At 36.0% G+C, this 22,397-nt stretch overlaps 1 protein-coding gene across 3 annotated transcripts in view; it reads left to right on the forward strand.

Moving 5' to 3' along the window:
• The window catches only part of LOC135202229 (post-GPI attachment to proteins factor 6-like), a 100,744-nt gene that overhangs the window by 76,724 nt on the left and 1,623 nt on the right, over positions 1–22,397 (forward strand). Inside the window, exons 14-15 of one of the 3 annotated variants that reach the window (XR_010311689.1) lie at positions 1,452–1,662; positions 16,249–16,366. Coding sequence is in view for 2 of the 3 variants with exons in the window: in XM_064231501.1 (XP_064087571.1) it covers positions 1,452–1,662; positions 16,249–16,298 (261 nt within the window). In the remaining variant the exon portion in view is untranslated. Of the gene's footprint in view, positions 1–1,451; positions 1,663–16,248; positions 16,373–22,397 lie in introns of those variants that run through there. The other 2 variants (XM_064231501.1, XM_064231499.1) reach the window with 2 other exon arrangements.

The raw sequence follows: 22,397 nt of genomic DNA on the forward strand, positions 1-22,397 counted from the left end.
AGTGAAAGCTCACGAAGTTAGAGCTGTCGCCACCTCTCTTGCCTTCCAAAAGAATATGTCAATCAAGGACATTCTTGATGGCACCTTTTGGAGGAGCAACTCTGTCTTCGCCTCACATTACCTAAGGGATGTAAGAACGATTTATGACGACTGTAATTCTCTTGGGCCATACGATTCTGCAGACATAGTCTTGGGGGCTGGAGGTAGCTCTTTCCCTATCCCTTAGTTAGGTTTAGGTTAGTTTTTATTGTTGTGTTTTTAGGTTGTGGTTAGTCTTGTGTGAAGATCTCCCATCCCTTAGTTTGGTATTCAAGGGGTCTTTGGATAGTTGGTCAGGTGGTGGTCAGTTGCTTCGTTGCCCTCATATGTATGGCTCGATGGTCTTGTCACGTTGAGGTCACGTCCCCGTTGACAGATCATCCAGAGCGCACCAGCACTACAGGTCTTCACCTGGCTGGCAACTCTGATTAAGCAAAAGCAGGCTTAAGTGACAGTAATCACAGAGTCTACTTTGCTAACAGGTGAGGAACCAAGATATACATCATCTACTTAATTTAAGTTTCCTATAAATCCTATTCTGTCTCTTCCCACCATCCGAAGGTGGGATTCAGCTATATATATATATCTGTCAGGTAAGTGGCATGAACAAAATGTTATTGTTATAATACAATTAAGTTTGTTCATACTTACCTGGCAGATATATATAATTAAAGTGCCCACCCTCCTCCCCTCAGGAGACAGGGGCATTAATAAAATATGAATAGAAAATGGGAATGGTTCCTGATATCCGCCTCCCAGCGGCGGGAATGGGTACTACTACCTGGCCGCCCACTGCGTGTGCCGCGAGTTTTGAAATTCTGTCGGACTTCAGAAAATACAGCTATATATATATCTGCCAGGTAAGTATGAACAAACTTAATTGTATTATAACAATAACATATTTTGGCAAGTAGATAAATATTGTTTTAAAATGATTATAAGGATAGAATAAAGAAACAAGAAAGATATAGATCAGTCACGTACAGTTTACATGAGCATATTATTAATAGGAAGAAAACATCCATTAGCTTAAATTTACATTTCTTCTTCTTACTGCCCCTCCTTTCCCATGGTTGCCCGGCCATCAGACGTATTGAAGAATTTGATTTGTCATAGTAGACCCCTGGTATGCACAGGGGACAGGGACCAAACCCCTCCCCACGTGAATAATTGAAATCTGCCAATACTTGCTAACCCCCTCTTACAATGCTTATAACTGCCTATCTTGAAAGTTCAAATACCAAATGTATACTTTGAGTATCATCCTACATCAAGTGAACTGAGCTGTTTGTCATTTTCTAACTTTTTAAAACTTTATTTTCATGATACAAATCATCAGATGTACATTATGAAAGAAGTTGTTCATACCTTTTAATTTGAATCTGAAATAACTCAATTGCACTGGATTCCAGATGTGGCACTGCAAGAAAGGGAAAGGTTGCTATCCAACTAAAGGGTATTGGCTGACTTGTTTGTTACCTGGTGTGCTTCTGGCTGCCTCAGGTCTCATATGTTATGCCTTCCTGGAAACTCATGACAACTATTACTATGTGCATTCTGCCTGGCATGCAACCATGGCTCTTGCCATTCTTTGTCTACTTCCTCCGCGCCGAGAAAAAAATGGTATGAACTTCAGTTATCAACCAAATTGTAATTTTTGTACCTAGACTACTGTACATTGATCTTTTAGTTAGCTGGCTTATTTATAAAGAGAACTATTATTGACTATAGTGAGCCTGTCACAACAAAATTATTTTTGTATTGAACTTGAAGTTAAAAGCCGTTTAATTTTAATTTTATACTTTAAGAATAATTAGCCTTGATTCCCACGTTATTCATATGCTGATGCTGCTGTTTTGCTTTTTTCCATGACTTCATACAATAAAATAGAGACAAATAATGATTTTGATGATGATGATGTTGATTTTGATGACGATGATTATCTCAGGTATGATTTACTTCAAGAAAGTAGGTTAAGTATTAATCATCTTCTCTGACAGCAAACCAACAAAAATCTCTTGTCTGATTTTTGTGCATTGACATAAAAATTATAATTTGAACCATTCTGAAAAGTGATTGGAATATGTTGTTTAAAACATAATCCTTTTTGATCTCATGATTTTAACCCAGCCAGTTGTTACAGTGGGTATCCAAAGTACAATAAAATGAATCCATGAGACATGCCATGTTCAGTTCATTCTAGGGTAGAGAGTTTGTAAGTCTTTCCTTTTTATTGAAAGGCTTTCATTTTTATGAATACGTAATGGTTTTTATTTTATTAATTTTACTCAATTTTATTGACGTACTCTTGTTTCAATATGTAATGTAGCTTTAGCTTGCTACCATCAGTGACTATTATATAAAAGCAAGTTGGAACTTGCATCATTGTGCTATTGTATTTCCTGTGACCCAGTGCTGGCCTTGAAATAAGTAATAATTTTTACTTTCAGTTGCTGCCAAGATCAATTTTTTTTTTTACATTTACATAGTACCCTTTTGTACATACCTTTCGTTTATTCATGTACGGTCGACCCTCAGGATTTGCAGGAGTTGCGTACCACAACCCCCCCCATCCCCCTGCAAACAGCTAAAATCCGTGAATACTTGGCACTCACTAAAATGCTTGTAGCTGTGTAATTTGATAGCTCAAACGTTAAAAAACCCTAAAAATGCTTATAGTTTGAGCACAAAAAATGCATTTAGTGACAAAAATATGAAAATACAGTCATTCGTGAATATTTCTCTTTGAAAAATCCTGCAAATAGGAGAATTTTCCACGAATAATGGGAATCTATGCTTCACAAAAACTCCACAAATAGGTGAAGTTGCGAATCTGGAACCGCAAATAGGTGGGGGTCTGCTGTAATTACTTACATTTCAAATATTTTTCAGAAGTACTGTGGAAAATGTATTCAAGGTTATTCAGCCTACAGTCAACCCGGGGGATAGGGACCACAAATACCCAAAATCTGTTAATACTTGATATTCCCCTCTAAAAATGCTTATCATTCCACCCCCCCCCCCCCCACCCCCCGAAAAAAGGTTAAATGCTTAGTTTAATAGATCAAACACCAAATGTAGTACCTTAAACTATCATCCTGCACAGAATACGTACCTTAAACTATCATCTAGAACACTTTAATGTCATTTCACAGTCAATTTACATTACCCTTAAAAATTTATGGTTTACAACCAAGTGTGAAAACTATTCAAGTTATCCCTATTTTTTTAAGTTTACATACATCCATTTTCTCTCATAGTATTGAAGCAATCCCATTTTCTATGTATAGTATACATAATTGGGAAACACTGGGAAGTTACTATGTTCAGTACCTTAATATTTAGTATACACTGAAGAATAAATATACATTGAATTGATAGTTTGCTGTGTTGACTTTAATAAGGCAGTCCTCGATTATCAGCGGGAGTTCTGTTCCGACGGCTTGATGATAAGCAAAAATCGGAGATAACTTGAAATCAGCACATTTCAGTGCCGAAAATCGCCAATTTTCAGCGTTAGACAAGCGCCATAAAACTGGATTGCCAATAACTGGGGACTTCCTGTATTTGAAAATTAGTAAATCATTTTTTATCGTAAAATATGTATTTAGTCATGAAAATAACATGAAAGTACAGAAATCAGTGACTATTTCTTGCCCAAAAAATCATTGAATTAACACATTTTTCGTGAATTCTGTTTTAAGTGCTACAGAAAAATCCACAAATAGGAGAACTGCAAATCCTGAACTGTGTAAAGGCAGCGGTCGACTGTACTTTCATTAAAAAGGAAAACGTAGGAAAGCAGAAATAACATTTTCTCATATTATTTTCCATTAGCATCATTAATGTGGAGTAAAGGTCTTCGGTCACAGTTCTTCATACTTTGATCATTTTTTGAGAATTACTGTAAAACATTTGATTGAAGTATTCATATTTCCTCTGCTTTTGTTGTCTCTTTATAAGAGGAAAAGTTTAGTCAAGATGATATGAATACAAAGAAATGTTTATAAGCAGTGTTTTAAATGAGCTTTCTTCTGCTATCTGTAAACATCCATTCAGAATTGATAGTACTGCAAGAGGGGCAACAGCTATGGTACAGTCATGCTCAAATGTGACTCGACATGATTCTATTTAGCTTGTCCAAAATCTCAACACAATGTAAAATGCATTTGCCAAGTAGTGTTAATTTTTTTTTTCTTTATTCCAGTGTCTTACAAGTTGATAAATTTGTGAATATACAGGTAACAATATTTTCCAAATTAATATACTATATATAGATATGGTCTCTTTCATGCATTGGTACAATTCTTACTCTACATTGAATAAATTAAATATATATACATAGTTTTGCATTGCATAGCTCAAAGCATGGTGTAACAAGGTTGGCAGTGCTACTCAAAGTGGCCATTGTAACTGCCTCTGCAGTATATAATGATAGTTCTAACAGGTTCAACATCTGTAACAAAATTTTTAAAACAAATATAAATTACAAATAGGTTTTTTTTAAGTTTTAGGCTTTGTTCAAATTGTCTGATGCAGCAATGAGCTATAGGCCTAACAAAAACAAATTAAGACTTAGGAGATGCTGTCAAGTTAGCTAAAGGATTTATTTTTAGTGATTATCTGTTCTTTGAAGAAAGATAATTTTGTAAATTATATAAAATAGATGGTGGTTAATTTAAATGATTATTGGTAGTAATATCAAGGCATATGCAACACAGCTTTTTAAAGTGACTAAGAAGGTTAATTTCCTATGTCCTCCTACTTGATTTTGGTGTAATGTACTGTAATTGGTTCATAAGGTAGCCTGAAGTGCAAGAATCTCTAGATACTTCATATGTTCCCACCAGAAATTCTCAGCATAGAGATGTGAATGTGAAATGTAATGTATTTGCAGTAAGTAGAGAAAACTAACATGCCTAGACCTAGCAACAAGATCGTGGTTGCATCACACCCAGGCCACACCTACCTACAGACAACAACAGATTTATTTTGGCTACAGTAATACAGCTAGTATTCTTCCATTTATTTTTATTCAGTGTTAAGCATCAAAGTAATCAAACAGAACTGTTTAAAATTTATGGTTACAATTCAAACAAAATCTTATGAAAACTTTAAAAAATATCTTTTAACATTTGGTAACTTTTTTTTTTTCTTTTAACTCATCAGTGGTGGATAAAAGAAAGCTGTGAAAGTGTTTTTTCACTGTCTGAACTTTGGCTATATATGTGATATTTTCATATAGTTTTGATATATATATATATATATATGATAGCTTTCACTCTTATGACACATACTACAGTGTTATTTTATCAAACGTATTTCACAGCCAAATAAACTATAAATACGCAGCATATTAGATTGCCAGTTAGTGAATTTTAAATTAAACCTTTGCAGGCATGTAGCCAAACTTACGAGCATGGCTGCACTATGATTTAGTGAACTGTTTGAACTCCCCCACCAATGCTCTTGCTGTGTAGCAGACCTCCTCCCCTGTGACAGGAGACCTTACATTTTTGGTATTGATCTCATATACTTTTCTGCCATGGATACAGTAAAATCCCTTGTAACCTTAACCTTTGGGACCTAGACCATGCCAGTAATCTAAATATTCTAGTGTTTGAGATGTATTCATGTCAGTTTTTTTAGTATAAAACATATTTATACCAAAAAATGTTGTCTATTTTTCAGTTGCTTTGACCATTCAAAGTTGTTCATCAAAAGAATTTTAATTTACTATTATGAACATCAAAGAAAAATTATAAATGCATTGTTACTGTGTCATATTCACCTGAACTCTCATGACAATAAGTGCTGTACTATATTGAAGTACCAATGACATGACTTCCCTTTAGTTAGTCTTATAATGCATTAATCATGTACACTTAAGTTTTGATGTGGTAACCCACGGTATAAAATGTGCTGATCACTTAAAATGACTGCGTTTCACCTAGAGGCTTAATTTAATTTACTTTTTTCACATTGGTATTATATACTGTAAATGTTCAGTAATCCAGCTGATATTTTATGGTAAAAACTGAGAATTATGGTACTGTATTTCACTTAGCATTACATTAAATTCTTTATACAGAGGAGAACTTATAGATCACTGTCGTCATTGCAGACATCCACTGATGATAGGGATGAAGTTTTAAGAGTGGGCAAACTAGGGCTAAGGGTGAGGCAAGTCTGAATGGGCTTTTGCAGGATTCTGATGTTAAAGTACCTGTATAAACTTGCGATAGTCAATTTTGTTTTTACAGACTTTCCTTTACTGATGGTTGAATTCATTATCAGTGAAATGGAAGCCCGTCACATCATGTGCACTAGTGCGATGATAGCGCACCAAACTTAATGAATATTGGTAGTCTTTTCCAGCTTTATCCCTTGTAACCTTAGGATCAAGTTTATCCTCTCTCTCACTTTCAGCATCCATTTCTTATCTTTTCACAACTATTTTAGTTATGCCTGGTCCAAATTTCATATACTACTTGTATTCATTCATTTATTCAGTAAGATTATTGAAGTTTCCTGGTCAGCTATTCTTCATTTATCTTGAGCTGGTGTGGTGCATGTACTAGACACTTAGCCATCTACAAGTTCCTCCAGAACTAATGTAATGTCAACAGCTAAACTTTCTATGCCATATAGATCATATTAATAGCATTAGCATTCACATCAAAGTTCTGTAATTCATGAGTTGGACTTCATAACTCGTAACTTGATTCACGAAATTATGATAGGTCATTTCTATGTTCAGAATAATCCTGTGATCATAAGTTGGGGGAAGTTGGTTACATTGGGTAAAAATATTTACGACTTTGTTGCAGAAAGCTCTTCTGCAGGAGTTTGTGCTCTGCTGTTGTCCAACAAAGAACAGTTTTACTGCTAGCCAGAAGTGTGTTTTTCTTTTGGCACAAATATGTGCTTGAACCACTAAAAATATATCATATTCTTTTATGCATTATCTTTGGCCTTTTTGTCACCATGTTAGGCTGTTATGTTTTTGAAACAATTTGTGTTATTTTCATACAACCCATAATTGCACTTTGAGGGCCAGCCATATTTGCACACAGCAAAGCAGTTAGGCTATCATTACGTTATTACATTGCTTGAACCTTTTAGCCCAAACCTCTGGGCTGCTTACCAATGGTTCTGTAGGGAGACTAATCAAAACAAGCATCTTTCATCATTATTATTTTCAATTTCATCAGGAGTTCATTTACGTTCTTAACCAACTTAGCAAACTTTTTTTCTCCTGATTATACAGAGTTCACCCAAACCGTCCTTTTTCTTTTTCTCATGGCAAATATTAGCATATCTCATCAGCCATCCTTCCAAATAGTTGCAAATGCCTTTGAAGCTCAAATTTGTAGCAATCTCTAATTTTTTAATGATCTTGTAAAGATCTTTAGCATGGACATTATGACACAAGAGCTTTCAGGCTCCTTGAAAGATTAGTATAAGTGTCTATTGCTATGGGGTTTGATATCTTATATGTAGTATTATTAGTGGTTGATATTTCTATTCCAGTTTAATTCTTTTCCAAGTGCCCATGAATGTGTAATTTTAGTCTGAGGGTTAGTACTTACTCTTTAACTAACACACACACACTGTAATTTTATAGGGAGAGGACTCTTGGAAAGAAACTCAGGAAGTATGATACAGCTTCATCCTGGTTGACCCTTATTGAGACATGACAAGTCTTAAATATTAAGCAGCTTTGCTGTCTTTGACTTCATATATAGATGTGTAGACTCCTGCCTTAACCACACCTGCTAACTACTAACTTGGATCCCTTAAAATGAATTACATCATGATGTTAGTCACTGATCACAGGCATGCAGAGAAAGTATAGGAAACTTCTACAGCTACATCCACCGTTAGTGGTAGATACTGAAGTTGACTGAAGAAAGTTACTGTTCATTTATTAGAAATTTTCAGATCTTTTGAAATTTCGTTTGATAATATGTACTGACTACTTAAGCCATGGTTTGACAAGGGTTGGAAAGGTGGTCCTGCACACCATTTACATAGCCACATTTTAGATCTATGGCACATCCAGTGTCACACCTGATTCCCACTTGTGTTCACAAGTTAAAACCATAACCATGACTGCTCACTTATTTAGTAATTTATCTTGAATGCATCAGTACCATCATTATGCCTTGTTGATGCGGTAATCGAATTTAAGGAAGTATTTGTGGGATAACTTGCCAGCCCATGAACTTTTCGCCACAGCTTAATGACCATGTTCCTAACTGGAACATCACAATAATCATTGTAATAAATGGCATTTGTGATGTCATAAGTGATGATCGGCATCGATAAACTGTTACTGATGCCAATGAACTGCTTACCAGCACTGAAAGTCACTTGCCACTGATAAACGGCTTATAACATCAATTAAACTGCCTCCTGATGCCAATAAGTCACTTTTTGGTGCTAAAAATCTAGTCAAAAACTCATTAGCATTAGCCAAACATTTGTAAAATCCAAACACCATTAACCAATACCACTGATAAGTAGGGACTGCCTGTATCGGGTAATGAGTATGTGATACAGTGATTTTGGTTTTTGTGCGCCCCACCCGCCACCCCTCATCTCTCATGACTACACTCCTGCACTTATCATTTTCCTCTGTGAGAGCAGGAGTTGTAGTGAATATTCAATATTTTCTTTAACTCACTTCATTCTTTTTAGATGCTTTCATACCATTGTTGCTTCATTCATTCCAGATGCTTTCATACCATCAAAAGAAAGAGTTAATTTGTATGCTTGTACTCACTGGAGTAACTGATCGAGTTAATTCGTATGCTTGTCCTTATTGGAGTAACTGATTGTGAACTATCCATTATGTTTTTCCAGCACTGCAATGTTTAATCAATGTATTTTTTTTTTTTGAAGTTCACTAATTTTGTTTTATTTAAATATGCTACTATATATATACATTTTTATTTTTTCTTTAGGCATTTTTTTTTTCTTAGAAAGGGAAAAAGAAAATTGTTGCTCTTTTATTTCTTATTTTTGTAGCTACTTAGTATGCAATTAAAATTTCATACTTTGTGTGCATACACAGATAATTTATTTGGTTTTCTGTTTTTTTGTGTAATCATATTCGTATTCCTTTGTGTATATTTGTGTCACTACTCAAGCATATTAAATACTCCTCATAACAAGAACTGTAATTTGTAAGTACTGTACATTGAGAATTGAAAAGATATGATTTGAATAGTGAATAGAGGTGTGAAAATCATTTCGAGGAAAACCAAGTAGGGTATATATGGTGCCTGGAAAGAAAGCAAAGGAAGGAGCACCGTTGAGATAGTGGTGATGTGGATCCTTTGGTTCGTGTATAAGAGTGAATTCAGAGGATGCCATAAGAGGTCCTTCATATTGCAAAATGTGGAATATAATGTGCTAGAGGATTTCAAATGTGGAAGAATCGGAGAATGTAGAAGTGAAAACTGTAAGATACTTCAAGACTACTGGTAAGTTCCCATTAGTAAACAAAGCTATAGTTTGTAATTTGCATATTGGATTTGTACTACTACTATATACTGTAGAGATATGGGCACTTGGAAAGGAAATAGGAGATATTAAGAAGGTGAGAATCTCAAGGGCATGTGATGAAAAGGAAGAAGAACAGATTGTCAGAAAATATGGAAATAAGCAGATAAAGGTCAGACAGAAGTCCAAGAAACTCATGAAGAAGGGACATAATAGGTGAAGGTATGGACTAGATAAGAATTCGGGTAGGTAGTCACAACACGGGACAGATTGGTGAGAATTCAAGTCTAATCTCATACAGGGAAAATCTGAGTAAAATATTCAATAGAAATTATTAATTATATGGTTGTTATTCGTTACGAAAACATATTTTGCTCTTCAGTGTTTAAAAGCTCTTTAGGTGTTAATAGGAAGTCATGATACAGTTCAACTTCAATACTTTCTTTGAAAGATACTATGCCTTTTGTTCTTTTGAATAGTTTGTTGAGAACATTTGTTCAAATTGCATTTTCTGCTATGGATTTCTTCAAGATATTGAAGGGAAGTCATGGTATAAGGTCCTTGCCTTTTTTCTTTTTCTTTTTTTTTTTAAGAAAACCTAGTATAGCTGTTGCTCCTTTTGGATGGTTTAGGAAAAACACTTTTTCTATCAACATTTACTGGTATGCAAAAGCTTCAGCATGGTTTATTGGGAGGAAGATCTTGGTCTATTTGGTATTTTGGCCAAATATCTTTTGTTCTACTAGAGGCCTTTGTCTTCATGTTTCATATTCTTTATGTGTGGAGTTAGGAAGTTTCTACTTTGACCATACCAACTGAAACAGAAACAATTTAAGCCACATTCTCCAGAATCATTAAAGGAGTGCATTCAATGTGCAGGATGCCCAGGTTGGCATAATCTTGCTGCTGACTCAGGGAAGACTAACTGGGGAAGAAATGAGTGAAGATGCATGCATAGGAAAATTGTAAATCAGCTTTGCAGATTAAAATCCATAACACTGCCAGAAACTGCTACTAATTTTTTATTAAATCCATCAGACTGTCAGGAAAAGTTGTTCCACAGCTTTGCCAATTAACATCCATAACACTGCCAGAGAAACTCTAACTGTCCAACAGGTTTTTTTTTTTTTTTTTTTTTTTTTTAAATCCATAACACTATCAAGTTAAAACTGTTCCACAGCTTTGCAAATTTACATCCATAACACTGCCAGAGAAAACTTGCACAAGTTTTTCTGATTGAGTCCATACCACTGCCAAGGAAGACTCTTCCACTGTAAGCTTTGCAGATTAACGTCTACCAGGCAAATCTGTTCCACAGCTTTGCAGATAGACTCCATTGCCATGGAGGCTCTTTTTACAGTTTTGTTGTCAACATTCATCACATTGCCAGTGAAAACTGTTCCATAGCTTTTCTTCATAAATTATAAAAACTCTAAAGTTTGAAAAGTGGGACATTGAAGCATCTCGGCTGAATATCTGCTTTACAAATTCTAAAACAGTTTTCAATGGCATTGAACTTCTGGTTCATATAGAATATATGTATCAACTTTTAAAATTTTTAGCTGTGTCAGATATCTCTTGTTATCACTCTTGCACACAAGAATTTAATTATATATCGGGTTTTTAGGTACTGATTTTATTAACATTTTAACCAAAGCATTTTCATGTAAATAGATTCAGTATTATTAATGAATCCAGTTTTCTGTGCTGTTTACTGGCAAATTGGAATAAGGGATATATTACTTTGTGCAGGACATCCGAGAGACTTTTCTTTTGGCAGTTCTTATCTTGCATGTAGATACTTAATGCTGCATATGTTTTGAACTAAGTTCTAAATCATCTGTTACCATCATCAATACATCATCAAATAATAATTGTCTGCATGTGCACAATATTTTAAGTTGATGTTCATGAAAATAATGAATAAAATTTTAAAAATCATTATATCCTTAGATAGTTCATTATTTACCTTACAGTTTTTTCATATCAGATTTCATATGAAAGCTTCAATCAATCATTAGTAGCAAATGACACGAAGAAAATTTCCATTTGACCATTTACTTTTTATCATCAGTACAAGGAATGTAATCATGCTCTGTGCTTTTTCCTTGTCTATAAAATATAATAGTGAGATACAGTACAATTTTTTGTAAAGTGTTTAATAAATGATTCAGGTTTCATTAAACCATTTGCTTAAAGACTAACATGTAAAACTTTTTGCATTAGTAATAAATTCATATTTTACTCCAGATATTTGCCATTTGTATCCTGAACATTATCAGCTGATTTAATTGCATGGCTCTATAATACAGAATTAGGGGAATTCATATTTACTAACAGTATATTTATTGGTACTTTTGAGATCTAACACTCACTCAAAAACATAACTGATTACAGAAAGTTTGTCATGAATTAACTAGTTAACTAGTTTTTCTTTTGTGAATCAGCTTTGAGGTTGATGGAAGTAGCATAAAGAAACTGCCGTATTCATCATGTAAGATATCAGAACTAAGATTATTACTTACAACACCTAATGCTTTAAGGTATCAATCTCTCTTCATCATGGTCTCTTACGTTAACTAGTAACAACAAAATATTCCACACATAGAATTGCTAACTTTTAAATTCTTTCATCTTTTGTATGTAAAATTTTTATTCAATATTGCATGCTTGGATGAAGATACAAACCATGACTAAACTAGAACAATTTCTTCTTCAGTAACTGACAAAACCGATATCCTCGCTATGAACCTGAATCAAAAGTCCCTGTAATTCCTGGTTGGTTGTGACTTGTAGGAGACTTGGTTAATACAAATGTCTTCTGCTTGAATAGGTCAGGGAGGCTCTTGCAAATGTCAGGATACATAAGCTGCACTGGCAAACTCAGTGGTCTTGCTTCCTATGTTCAGACCACGGAGTCCTTACTCACAAATTTGAAACTGAAGTGCTGAATACTAGTGGGTTCTCTGCTTCTCAGTATATTAGTTTAGATCAGTTATTTAAGTAATTTGCACGTGGTTGTGGACTCTGGACTTGGTTAAGTTGATAGTGACAAACTGAAAAACTTTCAAGGCTCAAGAAGGGTTAATGTAACTTAACAACAACAAAATAAGGTGTATACAGACTATGAATCGATAGGGAAATTTAAGAGCCACAGTCGGTGCATGGGTCTACATAGGCGCACTGTATAAAAGCTAATTGGTATCTTAACTAGACTTGTCATCTGCATTAGAAATATTCAAGAGCTTAAGTTTAGGCAAGTAAACAAATTTAATTAGGCAACAGGTTTCATAAATGCATACTGTGAAAATCTTTAGAAAGGATGGAAATGGATTTTTCAGTAAGTTTGTGTAGGGAACCCAGGTCATGTCAAGATCATGCTGCTTATTATTGAACAATTGGCTGTCATTTTTGCAAATAGGTGGCTTAGGATATGAGTGAGAATAGCATGTACTAAGGTATCTTTGCTTAACCATACAAATCCATTACTCATAATTAACCTTTATTTATAGCACAGGGTTCCCTAGATACTTGGCTTCTGAAGTCTTGAACATGGGAAAATAATCCCTAGAAAATACACCAGTGCGTGACCATGTGTACATGTTCACGTTTGACCCACCAGTAGGCAGAAACTGCCAGTCTCATTCTTATGTTCATTGAAGTGCTTTGCAAACATCAAGATCTCTAAGGAAGACCTCAGCCACTTCAGAATCTGGTGAATTAGACCAAAAAGACTGAATATGTAAACATCCAGCAAATGTAAACTTTCAGCTTGTCTTATATGATAAGTATGGCATTAACCATGGCCCTGGATGTAGTTGAACTGAACTGTATAGAGGAAGTTTGTGATTTACGGTCTTAACAAACTGATCTATTAAGGGCCTTCCCCACTATTTCCAGAGTTTTGCATATATCTGGGTCCAGAGACAACTCTGAAGGTAGCCTGCTTCTTCTTAGACAAAATCATTAGAGACACTGAATAAACTGTAAAACATGCTCCAAGAGGTAAGTGAGCAGACGATGTCTCCTCGGATGAACTAATGTTTTTTAGACATCCTTATCCTTTTAAATCCTGCATAGACATTCCATTATTACATTTTACCCCGAATAAATCTTTGGGTTTTTTGTTGCCTTGTTAAATTCCATGCTAACTAGACTGATTTTATGCTTCCCTGGTTCATCAGATAAGTGGTGGTGATTGTGATGTCTGCATCACTCCCTTGATTACCTTGCTTGGAGGAAACTTAAACTTGAAGAGCTATAAAGACTGCCTTGAATTCTAAGAAGTATGTTGCTCCTCAATGAAATTTGATAAAGTACCTGTTACTTCCTCGTCTAATAGAAAGTCGCCAATATGTATTTTACACATCCAAAAAGAAGAGCAATTTTTCTGGTGCTTTTTGGACGAGTAACACTAACGATCCTGCCACTACTTGTCAGTACCTCTTCAGAGACCTTGCAATGAGACTTTCAGGTTGATTGGTATCGTACCAGGACCTTGTCAGCTGCAGCTGCAAAGTTCTCGTTCAGAAATGGCTATGGAACAAGTTTTTCAAGGTAGGATAGATGACTTAGGAGGCTGGGGAACTCTGAAGTTGAGAGACTGCTAAATACCAACATCTGTCTTGCAATTCTGTCTTAGAGGGAGTCACTAAGCTTGTTAAAGTATCTATGTAATAACATGCTTGGGTAGAATGCTGACATTCAAGCAGTAGCTCTCAGCCGAGTTAAAGACACGGTTGCTCATAGTAATTTTTTTTCTTTTTGTCATTTTACAATCTTGAAACAGTTTATTTTAGAAAATGACACATGCAAGTTTGGTTTAGGATGTGCTCTTTCAGAAGTGTGTAAATCCACTGCTTTGTCTAGTAGAGCCATGACTTGTGGGAGAAGTTATGCTCAGGAGGTAGAAACAGAAATTTAAACTATATTTTATGGATCAGTCAACTTCATCATTGCACTTCTAACCAGATGTAAAAGTTAAGATAATCACAAACCCCATTTATCTGTTGGGAATAAATGTCTTAAACTCCAAAGCCACTTAGGCAGTGTTGCTTTGTAATCAAGACTACAATTTTTATTTTTAATATAAAACGGGAAAAATCATTCCTGTAGCTGCTATGCTTTCAGGACTCCTTACTCCCAAACACTTTTTCAAGTGAAGTTATCTCGGTGGATTATCAATCATCTTAGTTATATTGCTTAGATGAAATTTGCATGCATACTAAACTTGAAAATGCTGAAAACAAACCATCATGAAATGACGGCTCGAAGCTGAGGCACACTTTTCAAAGTACCCAGCTCTATATCATAATTACTGATATGAGCAACTGTTGAAGGTGGAGTTATACTATGAGATAATTGTGGAATGAATTATACCTCAATGAAAAAGAAAGTACAGTACTGCTTTGTCACTGGTGATAATTCATGCTTAAAAAGATGGACTTAGAATTTCTTCTTGAGAGTTTGTAGAGTACTATAATAGTATTTGTTGTTCTTGCTAAGACAAGCACCCCCCAAGAAACCACTTTACATGCAAGAAGTACTCTACTAGACCATAGGAATAACTTGGAAACATGTATACTGTAAAAAGAAGAAACTACCTCTGAATTGTTTTAGCCTGTGGTCTTGAAGTAGGCTATCCTAAAGAAACTACTTCATTTGCGGTAATCACCAAGCTGGAGCTTTACCTTTCTCTGCAAGGTATTGCTAATGTCATAGTCAGTGATATCCCAGTGTCATTGTCAGTCGATAATGGCTTACAAGAGATATCATATGACTTGGCATCTTTTGCCAGGATGTGGAGATTTTCTCACAAACTCAGTAGCCCTCAAAATATTAAGTACTATAATGGCACTGCTGGAGCTTTGTGGAGATTGCTAAATCACACTGAAGGAATGCAGGAAAGTCAAAAGATTTTTTGTAGTACACCTCAGAAGGGTGTGAAAACTAGTCCTGTTCGGAGACTCTTGGGATGAAGGACAACCATTATACTAACAGTTATCAAAATCTAGTTGGCAACCATACCTGAAAAGGAAGAAGGGAAAACAAGCAATCTGGTTTTTCTGAACAGTAGGTTAACAGAAAGCACTTGAGTATGTTATCTGCTGGTGACAGAGTAGAGCTCAGAAACATTATGCAGTAGTAACAAGTTTAGAAAGTACTTATCCTACTTCTGTAGATATTCTTTACAATGAAGATGAAGATACACCTCATTTTAGCACTTACCCCAGATCGAAGTATCTATCAAACCAGATATGGGAAGGCAGTTAAAACTGTTGGAAAAGATAAACCTATATTCTGCAACCCTGTAAGAATTTTTATTTGATTAGTGTACAATACTGTACTAAATATTGATTGATGTTGTTTACGTTGGGACCTTTTTGGAGTTAGTACTTGGGTAAAGCACTGAATGTTGACTGGTATGTTTACTGTAGGAAATGTGTGTTGAGTTACTTTAGTGCTTTGGTGGAAACAGATTGGTGTTATATTCACTGTAAAATGTTTATGATTGTTTTTATTGTTTGTGTACTTCATGCATAAGATGCCATACTGCACACTGTTCATGATGCAGCTCTGCTTACGTAATGTTACCATACATGTTGATACAGGTGTAATTATTATTACAGAACTTATGTAATATGGCCAAGATTGTTATTGATACTTTAGATATACTTTACTTGCTATGTTTATACTCAGGGTCCCAGGCCTTGGTGCGATATCCTGTATTTGTAATCGTCTCTCAATGAAGTTCTGATCAACCTTCCTCCAATGTTTGATTAATGCCTTCATCTCAAATTCTCAAAGATACATCAAGGTAAAGGTCAGTAAAGTTTAGCCCAGGGTTGCTAGCTTTTGATTTCGGTAATACGTACTGATATTCAGAACTCTTAACACCTCCCTTACATAAGTGATGCCCATATTACCCTAGATGTATTAGTAACTACTCCAGTTATCAGTATCTATTATTTAAGGTGATGGTACATGCTAACAGCAAACATCTTAGCATAATGGTCACACACATACCAAGTTAGTCTCTAATGATGTAACAACCTTTTACAAAATATATAGTAACTGGGACTGCTGTTTCCAATTACAAATACAATATTGACGGTTCTCAAGAACTTTGCATTACATTAGGTATTGTCACATTCTCAAGTCTTTCTTACTGCTCCACTAGTGCTCTCAAACAATCTCCAAAACTTTCATCATCTGTGTTACTCTGTATACGTAATTAATAAACTGAACTTTGTTTTAATCTGCTTGTATTACCCTGGTACTAAACACATTTTCATACCTTATTAAAGTTATGCTCTCAGAAATTTATATGTATATAGAGATAAAGGAAATTTGTCAGACTGAGAGGTTTGTTTAGTACAATTGTGAAATGTTTGTTCAGTATAATCAAACTGGTCTTATTTACCTTGAAGATCAGACGAAGACACTATTGGAAGTGGTGGATGAGGTTGGGTGAGTTTTTCATTTCATGCTCGAATGCTTGACTTAATGATACAATATATTGCTAAATTTTACTTACACTATGCTACACTTAAGTGCTAAATTGAATTGCTAATTTTTTTCATTTCACTTCATCATCATCATCATTATTTTCACTGATTTTTTGCCTTTTTTTGCCACTTTCCTTGCATTCACTTCTGGGGTGTTTCAGTTGAAACCGGCACAAATAGGTTTGTTTCTTCCTCTCTTCCAAAATGTTTCACAAATGAGTAAGGCAAATGCCATTATACAGTGCAGATGCATGGCCTGTTGCAACTTTTTCAGGGTGATTCTTTTCAGTAAACTTTGAAACTTTCTCCCACATTCCCAACATTTCCTTTACATATCTCACTAGTATGGATAACCTCCTCCACCCTGGCGGCTGCTCCTCCTTCCATCCGTCAAAACCTCTGTATGTTGCTGCTGCTGCTGTAGCTCCTTTTAATTCCTCCTTTGTCGGTTCCTCATTGTGCTGCTCGAAGAGGTCGTCAGCGTCTCCTTCATTCACTTCTAGGCCCATGGACTTTCCAAGGGACACTTTATCTCCTCGCCAATAAACCTTCAGGACCAAATCCTTCTAATTATCTTTTGGACACAACCTGAGGCCACAGCTTCTTCCATGCAGAGTTTAAGGTTCTCCTTGTAACACCCTTGTAACACCCTGCCAGGCCATGTCAATAATTCTGAGGCAGGTCATAATATTGTAATGATTTTTCCAGAACTCTCAAAGTTTGAGGTTTGTACTCTGTAACCTCCAAGCAGTGCCAGAACAGATGCTTGGTGAAGAGCTTTTTGAAATTTGAAATCGCCTGCTGGTTCATGGGCTACAGGATAGAGGTGGTGCTGGGTGGAAGGTAGAGGAACTTAATAAACTTGAATTCTTCAAGGATGTCGTCTGCGAGGTTTGATGTGTGCGCTGGAGCATTGTCAAGGATGAGAAGGGCTTGCAGGTGTAGGTTATTTTCCAAAAGGTATTTCTTGGCAGTAGGACCAAAGACCAGGTTTTTACCCACTTCACAAAGAACTCCCAGGTGACCCACAATTTTGGGTTTGCCCTCCGCTTATAACGTACAGTTTTTCTTTAAGTATTTTATGAGACTTAAAGGCGTTGGAGTTTTCAGAGTGATATACAAGTACTAGTGGTTTAGGTTTGTGGCCAGTATGCTATTATCCTCTGCCGTTATGTACGTCCACCTTTGCATCATTTTCCAGAAGAGCCCTGTTTCATCACAGTTGAAGATTTGCTGGGCGACATATCCTTCGGCTTCTACCAGTTCAGCAAAACTTTCAAAAAGTTCCTCAGCTGCCTTCACATCAGAGCTTGCTGCCACACCGTGCCTGACAATGGAGTGAATCCCAGTCCTCTTTTCAGAAACCATAGATCCGGTAACCACGACCGCACCATACTAGTCATAGTGCAAATCACTTCAGTAATCTTACCTTTTCAATAAATTACCACTCAAAATGCTTCGCTGTAATCTTTGTAATAGTGTTGGGTAAGTTAAATGGAGGTTTTTGTGGTTACTGAGTCCCTGAAAGAAAGTTGATTGGAGATAATATTGTGTAAATGTGTTTGCTTATGGTTATGCTTGTTTTCACAAGAAGAATATTGAAAGATATACCTGATTGTGTTAGAATAAGTTAGAGGTAGTTGTGGATAGAAGAGTAGTGACTGGACCTAATTGTTTTGGAGCAGAAGAGGGAAAATATGGATGTAGATGTAATTAAAAGAAGTAGTTTTGATAAGTTGCTGAGGAGAATAAGGAAAAAATGGATGAGTTGTGGGCTAGGGTAAACATTCCTGTAGGAGGTTAGTGCTGACAGTGCACTTTACATAGTGCACTATAGGCATTACTTAAGGGTCTTTGCAGTGTCCCTTCAGCCACTAGCTGCAACGTGTTGCATTCTGTTTACTGTATCTTCATTCCTTTTATCTGTCTTCAATCTGACTTTCCACCCTTTCTAATAATTGTTTCATAGTGCAACCGTGAGATTTTTCTCCTGTTGCATCTTTAAATCCCTCTTGCCACAATGCCCCTTTCAGCGCTGAATAACCTGATGGGTCCCAGCACTTGGCATAAATTCTATTTTCTATTCTAGTGTAAACATGGAGGTGGAAGACATATATGAGGATCTTGCAAAATTCCATGAAGGTGTAATAAGTAGAGTAGTGAGGTTTTGCGGGTATAAGAGGGTAGGAGGTGGGATAAGTAAATGAAAAATTTAGTGAAGAAATGAGATGATTTAAGGTGCAAGTGCAAGACAGTTAACGGGAAAATATATAGAATGTTGGCTAGGGCAGCTAAGAAAAAAAAGAGAGGGAAAAAGAGGATCATTATTAAAAACGCAAGGTAAGAACTTTTGGGAGAGAAGTAAATGCAGAGGAAGGTTCATGAACAAGGGGCTCTCACAATATAGATGCCAAATGAAAGGGGCTATCTAAGAGAATGCAGCCGTAGATGTTTGGATGGTATATATAGATGGAGTATGAAGAGGTAATGATTGATGTGAATTTGAGAATGCTTGTGAAAACGACTGTAGAGATGTAGGGAGAGCAATGAAGAGGTTAAAGAATAGAAAGTTTATCCGGATGCGCGAAATGTTACTTGAATAATGGTAACATTGATGTGAGGTTTTGATTGAAAAAAGTACGATAAAAGGTCTGATAAGGGAAGAAGAGCAGGGCTTTAGACAATGAGGAGGATATGTGGTTATGCGCTTGCTATGAAAGGTCTGTAAGAAGTTTGAAAGTAAAGGGGAAAACTATATGCAGCACTGTGGAGGATGTATGGTGCAGATAATATGTTGAGTGATTAAAAGTTTTGATAATGGAAGTGCAGTGTGGTACGTCGATGAGTGACTGGCTTTGTAATAAAGTGGTCCTGAAAGAAGCTTGGTGCTGGTGCGAAGTTGTAAGATAGAAAAAAAAAGAAAAAACTAATAGCCTACAATTTGAATGGGATGATGAATGATAGATGTTTGTAAATGATGCAGTACTGACTGGATATAAATCTGCGGATAATAGTGGAAGTGTTGGAGATTTTTTGCAAGAAGGGAAGACTGTAAAGAAATAAAGTCATGAATAAGGTTGTCAGGGTAAATTGAAAACAGAAACATGGGTTAATGCATTGTAATAGAGACGATGAAGAATGGTAGAGGATGACTCATACTGGTGGTTTTAAGTATATGCAACAGAAGATGGTAGGATGAGATATGAGCCGAGTTGCAGAATAGGTAAAGCAACGAAGGTAACAAGTGTGTGGAAAAAAAAGACGACTTGGAGTGTGTTTGCAAGTCAAGGTATAATGTATGTAGGAATTGTTTAGCCAACTCTTTCAAGGGAGTAAAGTGCGTTGCTGAATGCGAATTGGAAGAAAAAGTTGAAAGTTATTGAGATCAAATGTTTTGGTACATGTGATGTAGGAAGAGATGAAAGTCCGAGAAATATGGAAAATGCGTTGATAAGGGGATAAGAAAAGTTAGCGAAGGTGGAAGTCTACAGATCCTATAGAGGTCTGGCCGTCTAACTTTCCACACCCTTCTAACAAACATTTCACAGTGCAACTGTGAGGTTTCCCTCCTGTTACACCTCTAAGACCTTTTACTCTCAATTTTCATTTAAGTAATGAATGACCTCACAGGTCCCAGCGCTCGGCCTTCCGCCTAAATTTTATACTATTCTATCTATAGTGGTCTGAAATAGTCTGGCTCTGTGGGAAGAATGAGGTGATATAGTGTATTTTTTCAAAGGTAATATAAGGAGGAGATGACCAAGGAAAAACGACCGATTGGTGTTGAAAATGAAGGGTCTCAGTATGTATGAATCGCAAAGGTTTATTGAATCTTCAGTATACATGGGTCATTAACATTTGCGTTGGTTTTATGATGTGGCGAATGTTTTGGGAGTTTCACTGTTACGGAACTTCATCCTTTTTTCTTCTTTTTTTCCTAGGTAAAATAGATACAGTTCTAATACGTATGTCTGAAAGCTACAAGCGAGAAAAACTTTTTCTTTTCTTTTCTTTACCTGACCAAAATTCAACGTTCATCAGAAAGTTATACTCTCGATCTTTCACATGAAACCGAGTTTTCGTTCGTGGTTCCGTCTTCATGTAACGGGAAAACAGAAAAAAAAAATTAATATCGTACACCAGCAACCCAAAACTGAAGATAACGATCCCAGCCTTCTCCATTCGTAGAAAACAGTCCGCAACCCTCCCCCAAAAGAGCGCATTTTCAAATTACGAAAAATGTTATCTTTTCTCTTCCTCACAGCAGCAATAAATTTGAAACTCGGTGTTTAAAACGGGCTTTCATCTTTCTTGGGTATTCAAAATTTCCCGGATAAAACTGTCTTAGCCTAATTATCTGAATGTTGGGTTCCGTAAGCGACTGTGCCACTATTTTCTGACCGTATTGATCCGTTCCGTGTAGTCTCCTCCTCCACACGCCTGAAACCGGTTGCCATTTGTTCACTCTCTCATTTCGCATTTCCATTGGTCCACATAAACACGTTGAAAAGAATTCTACCCATTATCGAATATCCCGCTGCATCATTTTGTTAAGGAACTATGGTTTCTGTTGAAGAGATTCAGAAATTTTAGAATGAAGATACTACCGGTTACCATTCACAACTACGTCATTTTCAGAATAATATTCTTATCTTTCCAAAATTTTAAATTCGTGTGTTGTTGAAAAGTTACAGATTCTGAAGTTGTGTGGGAAAATCAACGGTACTAAAGAAACAAATGCATTACACCGTCATTCGCAAGTTCCAAATATTTATACACCATAGTACCAGTTTCAGGTCTTCAGAGTCGTTTGATGCTGACAGATTATACAGATATTTGTCACTTTTTAAATGAAATTATGCGATATTTTGGTCAGTACCTTCCACATGCACACTATTTACCATTCATGTACCATTCGCAAGTTTTCAGATGTTTAGCTGAAAAAGTAATTTTAAAAGCAAGTACTATTTGTTTTATTCGTACATAATTCCCAAGGTATTAGTGAATTCCGTTATCAGTGGGATCAATGGGTCATTTAGTTAGACTGACTGACTGATGACTGACTTTCTTTTACAAGCAGTGTCTCTTGGACAATAGGACAATGTTTATTGAATGACAGTATTATGAGGCTTGGGGAGAATTTTTTTTCAGGGTCTTGTGCAGTAAAAGAAATTTTTTTCTTTTTGTTTTTACTGCACTCGCCTATACACTACATAGGAGTGTAATTCCACTTTAAAACTAGTATAGCCTTGAAGAAAGTCATAAGCTAATAGGTGAAATAGCAGCTGGCATTAGTTTTACGGACCATCGACGACAAATCACGGGAACATGGCAAGTTGA

Source organism: Macrobrachium nipponense, chromosome 30, assembly GCF_015104395.2.
Source record: "Macrobrachium nipponense isolate FS-2020 chromosome 30, ASM1510439v2, whole genome shotgun sequence".
NCBI lineage: Eukaryota > Metazoa > Arthropoda > Malacostraca > Decapoda > Palaemonidae > Macrobrachium > Macrobrachium nipponense.